Here is a 15,233-nt window from a genome sequence, read left to right on the forward strand (position 1 = left end):
TGACTCTCAAATGTATATGGTAAAATCTCTATCCCCATTTATTTGTTTCAAATGAGCAAACATAACCTGACCCCCTTGCTGTACAGTGGGAAAATAAAAAAAATTATAAAAAAAACAAATGAGCAAACAATGATTTCAGTTAGGTGACTGGCCTTGGTCATACCATTCAGTTGCAGAGCTATTCTCAAACCCATGTCTGCCTGATTTCCATTCCCATATCTCTGTACTGTGCCCTAGGTTTTTCAGGTTTGAATTAAAGTCATTGTTATAAAACAAATTATAAAACATTTTGCTCAGAATTGGGGAGGGTGGTTAACGTTAAGTGAGCATAGTATACGAAGTGTAGTGCAATAAATACAAGCTCTGAGGCCAAACCACTTGGCATCAAATCCCATCCCCATCATTTACAGACTGCTATTGTTGTAATTCTGTAACTTGTTCTGCAATGCCTCGCTTCACACAAGTTTTCAAGAACACATCTACCATATAAATCAAATCTAACTTTAAATAAATTTATGAGAACTGGCTTCTTGCATATACCACCTTATTAAAACTTAAGATACTTCTGCTGGTATTATTATACCCACTTCACAGAGGATGAAAAATGAGACCAATAGAGGTTGAATACCTGCCTATGGCCACAGAGCTGGTAGGTAAGTGGTGAAAAAGAATTAAAACTCAGGTGACTGTGAGTCTAAAAGCCTTATTCTCTCCATTGTTTCTCACTATCCAAGCTTGGCTTAGCCTCATCTAACTGAATCTAAACCATCTTTTACCTGGGCTGACCTGGACTCTCGCTTTGGAGGACTCATTACAGTTGGGTTTTGACTCCCAGTGTTCTGGTTTAATATGCTCTATGCATTCTTATTTATATATTTTCAAGGACAACCCCAAGCCAGTCCTAAAAAGGCACTTATCATTTCATCGCTGTGAGGGGCACGAATCTCAGATCATTTTCATTCAGAATGTGGACATATCAGCATAAGGACATAACTCTTTATTCAACTCAAATCCCAAGTGACACATGTGAAAAATAGCAGAGCTGACTTTTCAGCCACGATAGCTTTGGCACACCTCACATCCCTTTGTTCAACCTCTCTTCTCTCACCAGAGAGCTACATTCCTGGGAATTTCTGTTGTGTACTTTTCCCACTTGTCTGGTGTCATTTAAAGGTGAACATTACAGTTTTGCTAAGGAAATCTTTTCCTTCATTTGCAATGAATAATGATTTCAGCACTTTTGACCTTAAAATGAGCTTGCCACCTTCAAATCTTTTAATCACTGTCACTAGTAAATTCAAAGAAATATTTCCAGGTGGACCCCAGATAGGGCTTGACTCAAAAAAAAAACCCTTGCTACTCATGTGGTTCTCAGCCCAATGGCACTTTATCACTTGGAACTTTGCTAGAAATGCAGAATCTCAGGACTCTCCCCAAGGCCCTATTGAATCAGAGTCTGCATTTTAACAAGACCCTCAGATGATTTTATAACCATTTTTAACTTTGAGAAGCACTGATTTCAAAAACTACAAATTCCTGACAATCAGAGAAGTGTGCCAAGGTGTATTATTTATCTGGATTAGTTTTACAATTAAAATCAAATTCTAAAGAGCTCACAATGTCATTATTTCATGATATAACACATTCTCAATTCACAGCCCCATGTGGTTATGATTATTCAATTTGGCAAGGATGCCTCAATTTTAGGTTATGATCAACCCAGAGAAAGGGGCTGATGGGTGAGGGGCCAGATCATTCCAGTCAGAACAAGGAGAGATCATTTCTGTTGGAATCTGTACCCTCCTCTCAGCAGATAATATCCAAGGTACCAACAGTATACTGCTTCTCCAAACCTGGGATCCTTAGGGAAGAACAGAGTCTTTAGATAATGTTTATAATGACAGATCCTCCAATTGCCAAAAGGTTGGTGGACTGGCCTGAAGATTTAGCTTAGGACTCCCTTCTATTTTGGGAGAAAAGCTCCATCACATCACTGCCTCATGAGGCAGTAGTAAGGAGTAATACTCCTCTTATGCAGAAAGCTCTCAATAGCCTCCTTTGGAGTTCATGGATCCTGTGAGTTGGGCCTGGGTACTCAGCTGCTAAATTAAATCATGATCTCCTTCCAAGAATGGTAGCCTGAAAAAAAGACCCCAGTTCTTCATTCTTTCCTGTATCCATACTCTGTGCCATTTAATCATGTGATACCCTCACATTCTGACTCTAGGCTCAGCTGTTTGACTTGCTCTCGGCAATAAAAATGAGGCAGAAGTGATAAAATACAGTACTGGGGCTAGGTTTCAAGAAGCCTCCACTTATTCTCTTACACCTCTGCCATCTCCATGAGAACATACCTAGGTTAGCCTGCTAATGGTTATAGTCACATGAAACAGCCAAGGTGGCCCAACAAAGGCCAGCCTAATAAGCCTACAGCCAGACAATATCCGTACATGTGAGAAAGCCCAGGCAAGATCAGCAAAGCCGCCTCATCAATCTCATTTATAGCAGACTCACAAGCTATGCTTATCATTGAATGCCTCTGTAGTTTTGGTTGTGTGTTACACAGCATTATTGTAACCAAAATAGAAGGTAACTAATTAAATTGAGTTATTGATAGATATCTATTTCTCTTTTTAATTTTTTATTCCTATCATATTTTTCCTCTGAAAACATTAACTCCTATTAAGAATACTCAGGGGCAAAAAAAATAAATAAATTATCAAATGAAAAATCAGTAAGGAGTTCTCTTACTGATGTGGCTCAGTACGTAAAGGATCTGCCGTGGTTGTGGTTGCAATCCCTGGCCCAGGAAATTCTACATGATGCAGGCATAGCCAAAATGATAATAATCATAACAATAACAATAATTTTTTAAAATAAACACAAAAAAGTGAAAAATCAATGAGAAATCTCAAAATAGCATAGATTGTCAATGGACAGTTGTCTTCATTGAATCATGTTACATACAGGTAACATGTCCTTCTCTCCATCAGGACCATGAAGCCCTTAGTAGAACATGTTATATATTTCATTTCATCTCACGAACTCAAGTTCTAGTGAAAGGGTTGTATGTGAATGAGTTGGACTGGATGCCTCTTATCTCTGATGCTTTGTGTAAAAGAGACAGTGATATTTGGAAAAAGGCAGAAATGTTATCAAGTTCAACAGTCTGGCAGCTCTACCAAGTCTCAGGGAGCAGCTGCCAAGACAAGAGGACTCAGTGGACCTCACCACCCCAAATCTAAAGGGCATGTTACCTTGTTGGCGCATCTTCATGGTCCGAATCCTTATTGCTTCTCCTCGAACTCGCCCTTCACAGAAATAAGCACCATTGATTTTACTAGCCTTTTCTCTCTTCCAGACAACTTTTTTAGCCCATTCTCTGGTCATATCTTGAGTAACTTCTAGTGGATCTTGGTGCTGGTTCATTAAGGCTTCAAAGTCCCTTCCTATGATTATGGGCTCATGGGGGTGCCATCCAGAAGCAATGCAGGTGAGAGATGTTTCAGCATCAGACACAAGAGGTAGGGAATTGATCAAGATCAGGTCCATGGCACAGTCCACTGTTCCTAAAAAGAAAGAGGGAACATAATGTATGAGGATAAGTTAGTATTTACAAAGACTTGTCTAAAAATAACTGTATGAGCAGTCTTTCTAAAATGCCATTCTGATCATGTGCCTATCTTCCATATAATAAGATTCAAAACTCTTTACCATGGCATCGAGATTCTTTATCACCTAGACCCTACTAACCACTCCTGCACTACTGTATACCCTAGCTGTAAAGGACTATTATTCTCCACTCCCAAGGCAAGAAGTACACTAGGTATCTTAACCCACTATAGCGCCTGAGACAGGCATTCAGTAAATGTTTCTTGAGTTGAGACAAATTCATGGTAATAATATTATTATTACTGTTAACTGAAATTCATTATTTATCATCATTAATTATCAATTAAAGACAATGTGTTCTATCCCAATAATAAAGTATTCTAAAGAAATACATCAATTACTTACACTGTATGCTAACTTTACAGACTCTCATAATTATCAGATAATTTCATGATTCCATATTAAATTCCACAAGATAATACAGGGACTGAATGAAGTTTGCATTTCCCTCTGAGCTTCATCTTTAAAATTAAGACCTGTCTTATAGGATTCTTGCAAAAATTAAATGAGATAAAGTACATAAACTGGCAAGTGCCATGTCTACAACATATGGGGTACTCAATGACCATTATGGTGCTTCTCTCTTTTTTTGTTTTCTGAACACTTATCCCCAAATCTCAAATCTTTGCAAATGTAAAAACAAAATCCAAGCTAATTTTTAAGATTCATTCAATAAGGGAATTCCCATTGTGGCTCAGCAGTAACAAGCCCAACTAGTATCCATGAAGATGAGGGTTCGATCCCTAGCCTCGCTCAGTGAGTCAAGAATCCGGCATTGGGACTTCCCATCGTGGCTCAGTGGTTAATGAACCCAACTAATAACCCTGAGGTTGCGGGTTTGATCCCTGGCCTCTCTCAGTGACTTAAGGATCTGGCGTTGCCATAAGCTCTGGTGTAGGTCAAAAACTCGGCTCAGATCCTGAGTTGCAGTGGCTGTGGTGTAGCCCAGCTGCTGCAGCTCCGATTCGACCCCGAGCCCTAAAAGAGAAAAAAAAAAAAAAAAAGAATCCAGCATTGCCATGAGCTGTGGTGTAGGTCGCAGTCACAGCTCAGATCCTGAGTTGCTACGGCTGTGGTAGAGGCCAGCAGCTGTAGCTCTGATTTGACCTCTAGCCTGGGAACTTCCAAATGCTGCAGGGAAGCAAAAAAAAAAAAAAAAAAAAAAAAAAAAGAGGAGAGACATTTATTCAATAGAGACAAAAGCACATTTACAAAAACAGAACCCACTCATTTCACTTTTTCTATTTCCCTTTCTATATTTCTAGAATTTCTGAGGTGAGCAAATGGAATCTGTGTCTAATTCTCTCTTCTTGTTGAATGTGGAAATACCAGGAATGAAGGATATTTTCTGGCTCCAGTGAAGGTTGACTCTCAAGTCCACATAAAATTATCAGGAGGCTAGACAGGTCAAGCACATTGGGTAATGAGTCTCAGAGACCTTTCTGTAGATAAAAAGTAGTTCAAGTAGACTGCATATTATCTCATTTAATATTCATCAAATTACCCAACAACCCTCTGAAGTATATGCCATTATCTCACTTTTATGTATAAGAGAATGAGGGCTCAAAAATTTGAGTAGCTTATTCTATCTTCCACAGCTATTGTGGTCAGAGTTGAATTCAAATTCTCACTGGTCTTTCAGTTCCTTAGATATACCATGCCCTTTCCCACCTCAAAGCCTTTGTACATACTGATCCCTGTGCCTGGAGTTCTCTTTTTCACTCTTCACATAGCTAACTTCTCTCATCCTTTGGGTCTCAGCTTAAATGCCTTTCTCATGGATGGCCTCTCTAGCTACCTTATCTGCAATATCCACATAGCTTCATCCCATTATCCTCTGATTCAGTCTTCTATTTGTTTCCTTCATAAAGATTACCACAATCTGTGATTATTTTTTTATCTCTCTTCTCCTAGATAATAAATACCATTAGAATGAGAACTGAAGCTGTTTTATTCACATTGATTTATATAGGAGTATCCTACCTAGTTTCAGCATATAGAGGACTTAATAAGTATCTGTTGGATAGATGGTGGATAGATAAACAAATTTTATCACAGATCTGCCTGATTCAGTTTCACCAAGTCATTTGGCTCCCACTTCCAGAACAATGAGATTAAAAATAAAAGTGCCCTTCTGAGTCTAAACTGACCTCCTTGCCCATATTTAAAATATTGTTTTGAGGGCTTAATCTCCAAAATATACAAACAGCTCAACAACAAAAAAACAAATAACCCCGATGAAAAATGGGCAGAAGACCTAAACAGATATTTATCCAAAGAAGACATACAGATGACCAGTAAGCACATGGCAAAAAGTTCAACATCACCAACTGTTAGAGAAATGCAAATCAAAACTACACAAAACTACTACAATAAGGTACCAGCTTACCTCAGTCAGAATGGCCATCATTACTAAGTCTACAAATAACAAATGATGAATAGGGTGTGGAGAAAAGGGAACCTTCCTACACTGTTGGTGGGAATGTAAATTGGTAAAAACACTGTGGAGAACAGTGTGGAGGTTCCTCAAAAAACTAAATATAGAACTATCATATGTTCCAGCAATGCCACTCCTGGGCATATATCTGGACAAAACTACAATTCAAGAAAATACATGCACCCATATGTTCATAGCAGTATTATTCACAATAGCTAAGACATAGAAACAACATAAATGTCCATTAACAGATGAGAGGATTAAGAAGATGTGGTACATATATACAGTGGAATACTATTCTGCCATAAAAAAGAATGAAATAGTCACATTTGCAGCAACATGGATGCAACTAGAGATACTCATACTAAGTGAAGTAAGTCAGCGAAAGACAAATACCATATGATATCACTTATAAGTGGAATCTAAAATACAGCACAAATCAACCTATCTACAAAACAGAAACATACTCAGACATAGAGAAGAGACTTGTGGTTGCCAAGAGGGAGTGGGGAAGGAGTGGAATGGACTGGGAGTTTGGGGTTAGTAGATGCAAACTATTACATTTAGAATGCGTAAGAAATGAAGTCATACTGTATAGCACAGGGAACTATATTCAGTCTCTTGGGATAGACCATGATAGAAGATAAGAAAGGGAATGTACGTATGTATGACTGGGACACTTTGCTGTACAGCAGAAAATGACACAATACTATAAATCAACTACACTTCAATAAAACTTTTAAAAATGAAAAAAAAAGACTGTTTTGATAGTTACTGAGTTTACGGGGTGAAAGTAACTGTTATTGTTTTTACAAAATGCCACAGAAAGGTGAAAAATGGTTGCCGAGCATTTGGAGCTGAGGGGTATTAATTTACTGGACCTATTTATGCCAAGCACTGTGCCTGCCATGAAGCTCTCATACAATTTGTTTTCAAAGGCATTTACCAATGTCTGAAGTATGCAGTAATGTTTTGAGGATGATTGACTAGGAGCTACATTTTCACCTGATTAACTAGGAAGAATTTCAAAGTCAAGTCTTAATATAAGTAGGAATTGGTGTTGCTTTTTTTTTTCTTGTAAGGTTAACTCAGTACACTGAGGGAAGAAATCTTGGGTTCCAACCCATTCCAGAATGGGTTCCAAGTCTGACCCACAAGCATCTAAGTTCTAAGCCTCATAGGTTTAAATTTAAGATTTCAAGGGAGGGAACAGAGGTTAGGATAAGAAAAGTGTCACAAGAGATGATGAGCTGGGAAAGCTAGTAATGGAATTACAGCCTCCAAAAATAATACCAGGGCACAACTCCCCTTCCACATACACCTCCAGTTCTGCCTCCGAGTAAAGACCACCTCATCTCCCACACTCACTCATTCCAGGCATGTTCCCAGAGAGAGTCACCATGAGGAAGGAAACACAGTAATTCTTTCAGCTCTAGTGCAGTCCAGCCCCATTTCTAGGGTCAGTTGAATGATTTGCCAAAACCAAGGCTTCTGCTCTGAACTACAGAACTGCACTGGCACTGGTCATGGTTTATTCAATGACTTTAGGAAATAATAGAAAAAGCAGTTGATTTGAAAAAAAAAAAAAAAGCCACACCGCATCTGTAAATTGTTTCTAGATATGGATCTAGTTTCTTTTGCTGTTTGTTCCTCCCAGCTCTCTCCCTTTGCTTTGAGGAATAGACAGGGAGACTGTGTATTCTGAGAGTTTGGAGTTGCCTACACTTTGCTACCCTTATTCAGCATGTCAGTGACAGGAAGTCCTCTTCTACCTGTGAGTTCTCTGTCCTTTGTACTGTTATTTGCAATAACATATCAGAAGGATTTTGTATATGAATTTTGGATATTGAAAGAAATATCTCCCAGTTTCCTGGATGGATATTAAAAATCACTAGCTTAGTATTCCTAAAACAAGAATCCATTTTTGTCCTTGTTTATAGTATGTAGTGTGTGTGTGTGTGTATGCCTGAAGAATTCCTAGAGAAGGTGAAAGTGATATATGAAACTAAGAACAAAAGTGACACATTAGGGGAGAGTAAGGTCGTTGGGGGAAAATGAAGGAAGGAAGACTTCTCATTCTATACTGATGTATAACTGGCTTTTGAGCCACTTGAATATTACCTACACATAAAAATTAAATGTAAAAAAAGTAAATGTTATTGCTCTTTCCTTAAAATGTTATATTTTTAAGGGAACAAAGAGCCGGAGAGATATGTATGTCTCTCATAATTTATCCTTACATTCACTCAAAATCTCTTTTGGACTGCATCCAAATAATGCATTTTCTCTTTCTCTCAAATTTGGACGAGTAATAGGAAATCTGATGTCATTCCACAGTGCTGAAAGAAAATTTATTAAAATAAAGTTTCAGAAAATGGAGGATTGTGGCCAAACTTTGCCAAAAGAGAAGAAAGCAGAGGCCCCACTACAACAGGCACAGTCGTAGCCTGTGGCTTCGTGAAAGGGTTCTTCTACTGACACCACATCATGAAATGTATAAATGCCAATGCATGACTGGTGCCACCCAGGAATCTGCTATTGGCGATGTTTTCCCGAGAATAATTGCCAAGAGACAGAGGACCACTGGGCTCACAGGAATATCAGTTCCCATGCCAACACCTTTTCTTACATTACAATTCAATCCTCTCCGAGTCTTGTTGGAAACTAGTTTTGAGTTGTTTCACCACATCCATAGCCTGAAGGGCTCTGATCAAATTCATTATTTCAATTTACACTTCTAACATCAAGGATAAGAGTTTGTAAGATGCATCCAAAAATTGCATGTTTTGGAGATTGATGTTATTTTTCCCCAGCAAAGATCTCACAAACAAATTTCAATATTTGCACAAAAGTGTGTCTTGTTTGTAAGGAAGTACTTGTCATCATTATAGCCTGGCATCCTCTGAGTTAACATGTGATTGTTCATCACAATTGAAGCATAACATTATTCTACAACGCTGTTTTGCTCATTCTGTTTTCTGTGTGCTATACTGAACAGTATCTAACCTTTCAGAGTAACATTTTTTCATTAAAATGTTAATGAGAAATTAAATGTGGTGAACTCAAAATGCTGCTGAAATCTTATTTTTGTGTATAGATTTTCTTGTATTCAATATTTCTTTTGTAAAAATAAAATAACATCCCCTAAGGAAAACTAAGAGAAATCCCCCAAGAAAGAACATAGGAAATGGACCAGGTGTGGCTGACATGGACCAAAACTAAAACAGAGCCAGGCAGTCACAACAGACCTGGGGTTCAGTCACACACATTTTCTTGGAAAAAGCACCAAAAAAAACTTTAAAGACTTCTGATTCTGCCAAGGGTTCTACCTGAAAAAGCCTCTAATGACAAGCTTCAATAACAGCCAATCATCTAAAACTTGTGGTCAAGCTACAAGTGCCATCCAGTTCCCTCACGAGTCTCCCAAAATCTTCTGTGGTATCCCTGGTTTTCAAACCTTGCAAACAACAGAGCTGTGCTTTTGCTTCAAGAGAACCCTGATTCTTTTCTAAGATTTATTTCTAATTTAGGAAGACACTTTGAATAATGACCTATTATCTAAGACATGGAAATATTTTTCTTTAAAAACAATCATAGAAAGAATTGTGGACCTAAATCTACACCCATATGATAGAACTAAACTGAATTAGAAATGACAAAATCATGCTTTTCAAACCATGTTTCAAGGAGTATCTAAAAAAGGGTATTCCAGAATTTAAGAGCGATAGAGGTGAAATCAACAGAGTGCATTCCAGATATCCCCACAGACATACATTCTCACTGAGCAGCTCAGCTTTCATCCATTGTCTTACATTTGGGAAAAAAAGAATTTGCTTAAATAAAACATAAAACACCCCAAAGGTCATAACTTTTAACAACTTGATTTTTACAGATGAAGAAAATGAAATATGAAATGTGCATATCAATGAAAATACATTCCCCTACATCACAATGTGATTGCTCCAACTAGCCTGCTCTCACCCTCCACCCACGTTCAAGTTCGGCACAGCTGTACAGAGTGAGTTCTGATTAAACCAGTTCCCTGAGTTTTGACACACTTGCCAGCTAAGAGGAAAAACAACAGGTTAGATTATTACATAGTGAGGCTTTGTGCTTCTTACTACCTCAGAATTGTGGTGTTGGGTGGAGTTTCATTAATATGTGTTCGGAATGAGATATCATATCTTCAGAACAACTGCCTATATGATTTCTTGGAAGTTTGGTACTGACTATGTTTAAAATATTTCCGTGTCTTTGGCTATCTCATTTTCAAAACAGCAGCAGATATCTTAAAGTTCTAAATATTTAAAAAGTCAGTGAGCACTACCTTGGCCAAAAGCATTTTTGAAATCAGGGGATTAGCAATGAACTGACAAGGTCATGGCCAAACCATGTCTGAAATCAAGGCCCTGGCAATGAGCCAAAGAAGCAAAGCCAACCCAAAAGCTATTCAGGATTAGTTGGTGGAATTGTTTGGATTTTTTTTCTTTATGGCATCCAGAAAAGGAAAATTGTCTTCAGTTTTAAAAAACATTAAGTTATTTTTGTGTCTATTCATCTATTTACTGAACAAATTTATTTGGTACCTCTCACCTGCTAAGGTTATGCACTTGTGTAAAAGACACAGCAATGAATAAAACAGATCTGTTCTCAACTTGTATATAATTTACAGGAAAATGTGGAGGACAGACATGACAAAACATTCACATAAATAAACACGGGAACCATGATAGGTACCATGTGAGAGAATTCAAGGTGCATAACATTGTAAATTTAATCAACTTAACTGGTGTGGAGGAAGGGTTTGTGAATCAAGTAAGGCTCCTTGAGGAAGTACCATTTGGCCTGAAAGAAAGCAGGACAAAGCAAAAGAGTCTGTTCTCCATGTCAGTGACTTGTGGTTGCCAAGGCCGGGAGTTCGGGGAGTGGGATGGATTGAAGTTTGGGGTTAGTAGATGCAAACTATTACATTTAGAATGGATAAGCAATGAGGTCCTGCAATGTAGGAGGACCTCAATCACTATATCCAATCACTCGTAATGGAACATGATGGAAGATAATATGAGAAAAAGAATGTATATGTATGTATGAATGGATCACTTTGCTGTATTGCAGAAATTGACAGAACATTATAAATCAACTATAATAAAAAATTTCAATATTATTTTTTTAATTAAATAACCCCACAAAGAGAGATATAAGAAGAGAGTCAGAAAAATCTCCCCCCAAAGGCTACTGAGCAGGATTTTGAAGGATGAATAAGTGTTTAATAAGACATACTTGAAACAAAGATCAACATTTTAAAATGTTGAAGCTTAAATATATCTGCCTAGTTGATCAAGGAGCTATGGAACAGCTTAAAGAGATTTTCAGACCTGAAAACACATTTATGTGGCCTGGTTATTCAAATTTTGTGCAATTGTTGGGTTGTCTCTCCAAATATATCTTAATGTCTGGCATTTAAAATGACTTTACCCAAACCTAAATATTAAAGTATATATGCACCCCAAAAATAGGACATACTACTAGGATGTTCTTTCTTAAATCTATCCTAAAGTTAACATTAATTTCTTTTTATCAAATTCTAAGAATTACTTGTGCCATCTTTATGTGTCTGCTTGATGTTAAAGAATTTTTAGCACTTTCTCTGTCTTCTTGTGTCCCCTGAAGGAATCCAGTTCCCAGACAAGCTTCCAACACTTTAATCTTTTTGTTCTCTGTGATCCTTTTATGTACATAGTATGTCCGTGAGCAGTAACTTCTCTCCAAGGTGCCTTCCAAGAAGATATTGTGCAATTAACGAGAAGATACCAAAATGCGCAAGAATGGAAAAAACTAAAGGAAGTTGCTAACTCTTTAATTGCATAGTTGGGAGTTGGAAGTTAGACAAGGACATCCTTGATATGACTAAACTGTGTCTAACAACAAACTCTTCTCACTCAGGGGTTGTGCCGAGCCCGTTTGCCCAAAGGGCATGCCCATTTCCTATCCCTGCCTCCTAGACAAATAGGACCCTTGTCTGCCTGCTGGAGGAAATAGCATCTCTCCCCACCTATGAACACCAGAAATTTTCCATCCTGAACAAACACTGTATGCTCTAGTTAGAACAGTAGAATTAGCTTAGCCAGCCATCCAGCAACATTTTATTTTATATGAGGAACAGACAGAGCAACCACACTATGAGACCTCACTAAATGTCTTGCATACATGCAACTACATGCATACATGCAACTATATGTAACTCCATTCTGTAAGGTGGAGCTGGAGAAGTCATGGAACCATCAAATCAAGTATTATTTAAACTGGAAAAGACTTCAAAGATTACCTTGTCCAAAGACTCACACTTTATAAAAGGCAAAATTAGACACATGGAAAAGAAACTGCTCAGTGGTCACACAAAGGCTAATGGCAGAGCTACCCCCTCAAAGTGTGAATTTCTCTCTGAGACCCTTTCTGTCATCCCAGAATAGCAGGACAAATGGACAAACCTCTAAGGTGAGGGAATTTGGAATGTTTACAAATTTGGCGGGATAGTACCTAAAGAATCCTGGAGCTTGGTAGAAAGTGGGCCAAGGGAAGAAAGACACTGAGGGCAGACAGCCAAAAAGCTGGGATGGGTACAGGACAGAGAGTGGGTATTCCTAGAAATGAGATTGTCCTCCTCATGAATTTCCCCATACTTTACAACACTGCCTTATAATCTTTCCTATCAAGAAAGGGATGCTCTCTAATTGAATCATATTTATCCACTGCCAGGAAATTTATCCGGCATGAGAGGAATCCATCTTTGGGGCCAGGCCTCCTCTTTCTGGGCTCTTCTCCTGCTTTAGTCAACTGCCAAGTTCTCTTCTCCCCTTCTGCTGCCAAAACATGTGCAAGGATGTGCATATCCACTCCCACAACCAAATATCTCCATCATCCAAGACATAGTTCATCAAACTCTTTAATTCCTAAGTGCCCTGTTCTCCAGATCCCAATAAAGAAGGCAATTTGATTGATTTTCTTGCACAAAAAAGACAATGATCAAGAATAGCTTAAGGTCAGAATGGCCATCATTAGTAAGTCTACAAATAACAAATGCTGGAGAGAGTGTGAAGAAAAGGAAACCCTCCTACACTATTCGTGGGAATGTAAATTGGTACAACCACTGTGGAAAACAGTGTGGAGGTACCTCAGAAAACTAAACATAGAACTACCATATGATCCAGAAATCCCACTCTTGGGCATATATCCAGACAAAACTTTCCTTGAAAAAGATACATGCACCCGTATGTTCATTGCAGCACTATTCACAACAGCCAAGACATGGAAACAACCTAAATGTCTATCACAGATGAATGGATTAAGAAGATGTGGTATATATACACAAGGGAATACTAAGTCATAAAAAGGAACAAAATAATGTCATTTGCAGCAACATGGATGGAACTAGAGACTATCATACTAAGTGAAGTAAGTAAGAAAGAGAAAGACAAATGCCATATGATATCACTTATATCTGGAATCTAATACATGGCACAAATGAACTTTCCACAGAAAAGAAACTCATGGACTTGGAGAACAGACTTTTGGTTTCCAAGAGGGAGGGGGAGGGAGTGGGATGGACTGGATTCTGGGGTTAACAGATGCAAACTATTGCATTTGGAATGGATAAGCATTGATATCCTGCTGTATAGCACAGGGAACTAGATCTAGTTACTTATGATGGAAAATGATGGAGAATAATGTGAGAAAAAGAATGCGTATATATACATATAGGACTGGATCACTATGCTGTACGTAGAAATTGACAGAACACTGTAAACCAACTATAACAGAAAAAATAAAAATCATTAAAAAAATAGCTTAAAGTGACGGCCTACTGAGAACTATCAGAAGAGGAAAGCAAAGAAATGAGTCTATAATGGATGAAGTTCAAGATCGTGATGGTTTCTAAGAGAAGACTGAAAAGAAAGGAGTCTGGCATTCTCAGCAGGCTTCAAATTATACCAGATAGGGAAGAAAGCTAACACTGTTTATTATATACTACATAGGAGGTACTATGCTGAGCACTTTACAAATGTACACAATTGAATTCCTGAAGCAAGGTATTTATATTCCATTCTATAGGTTAAAAAAAGAAACAGTTATTCAGTAATATGCCAAGCAACACACAAATAGAAAAGACAGAATCCCAACCCATGTCTCACTGATACCAACCACAATGCTTCACTCTAAGCACCATGAGCAAAGTCTCTTTTGCCCTTTGTCCATCATTATATCTCTAACAATTAGTGCAGTCCTGGCATATAAAATAGGTATTCAGTAAGCACTGTTGGGTGAATAAATGGATAAATAAATAAGTGAATTCATTCAATTAGCATTTACTTAATAAGTATTATGAACTGGTCCCTATGCTGTCTTCTGTGGGTGAAGAAAAGAATGAAATACAGTTTATGCCTTCGAGAAGCTTGCACTCTTGTCATCCAAAGGCATGAATATATGCAAATCCATAAAGAAAAACATTAACAGATTTCACTATAGAAAACTCCAAAAACTTTTACACAGCAGATTACATAAATGAAGTTAAATGACCAAATGGAAAAAATATTGTTTTGTAAAACATAAAACTTAAAGAGTTAATCTGCAATATATAAATAATTTCTATAAATCAGTGGTAATTTACAGAAGAAGAAAACTAAATAGCCAACTTCAGTAAACTGGAAAAAAAATGGCCACAGTAATTAGCATTTTCTTCCATTGAAAAGTGAAGTCTACTTCTCTGCCCCTTGAATCTAGGTTTGACCATGACACTATCCTTAATCAGTGAAACATTAGCAAATGTGACACAAAAAGCGGCTTTGAAAGTGCTTTTCCTTGGGCTTGCCCTCTCCTACTGCTCTATGGAACCCTGAGACCACCATGAGGAAAAGCCCAGAGTAATCTACTGGAGGATGAGGACCACATGGAATAGACATGAGCCATTCCAGCTGAAGTCCAATAGACCAACTGCCAGATATGTGAGCCAACTCTCCTAGACCATCCAGCCCCAGCCAAGTGAACACAGAGATCGACCAGTCCAGCCTGATCAAAGAAATTTTCCAGCTGACCTACAGAATCTAAGATGCAGTAAACGTCTGTTGCT

At 38.0% G+C, this 15,233-nt stretch overlaps 1 protein-coding gene across 7 annotated transcripts in view; it reads right to left on the reverse strand.

Annotated features, from left to right (window-relative positions):
- The window catches only part of TEK (TEK receptor tyrosine kinase), a 114,118-nt gene that overhangs the window by 67,195 nt on the left and 31,690 nt on the right, over positions 1-15,233 (reverse strand). For all 7 annotated transcript variants that reach the window (XM_021062678.1, XM_021062669.1, XM_021062688.1 and 4 more), the window contains exon 2: positions 3,258-3,569. In XM_021062678.1, coding sequence (XP_020918337.1) covers positions 3,258-3,569 — 312 coding nt within the window. The remainder of the gene's footprint in view (positions 1-3,257; positions 3,570-15,233) is intronic.

Source organism: Sus scrofa, chromosome 1 (genome assembly GCF_000003025.6).
Source record: "Sus scrofa isolate TJ Tabasco breed Duroc chromosome 1, Sscrofa11.1, whole genome shotgun sequence".
Lineage (NCBI taxonomy): Eukaryota > Metazoa > Chordata > Mammalia > Artiodactyla > Suidae > Sus > Sus scrofa.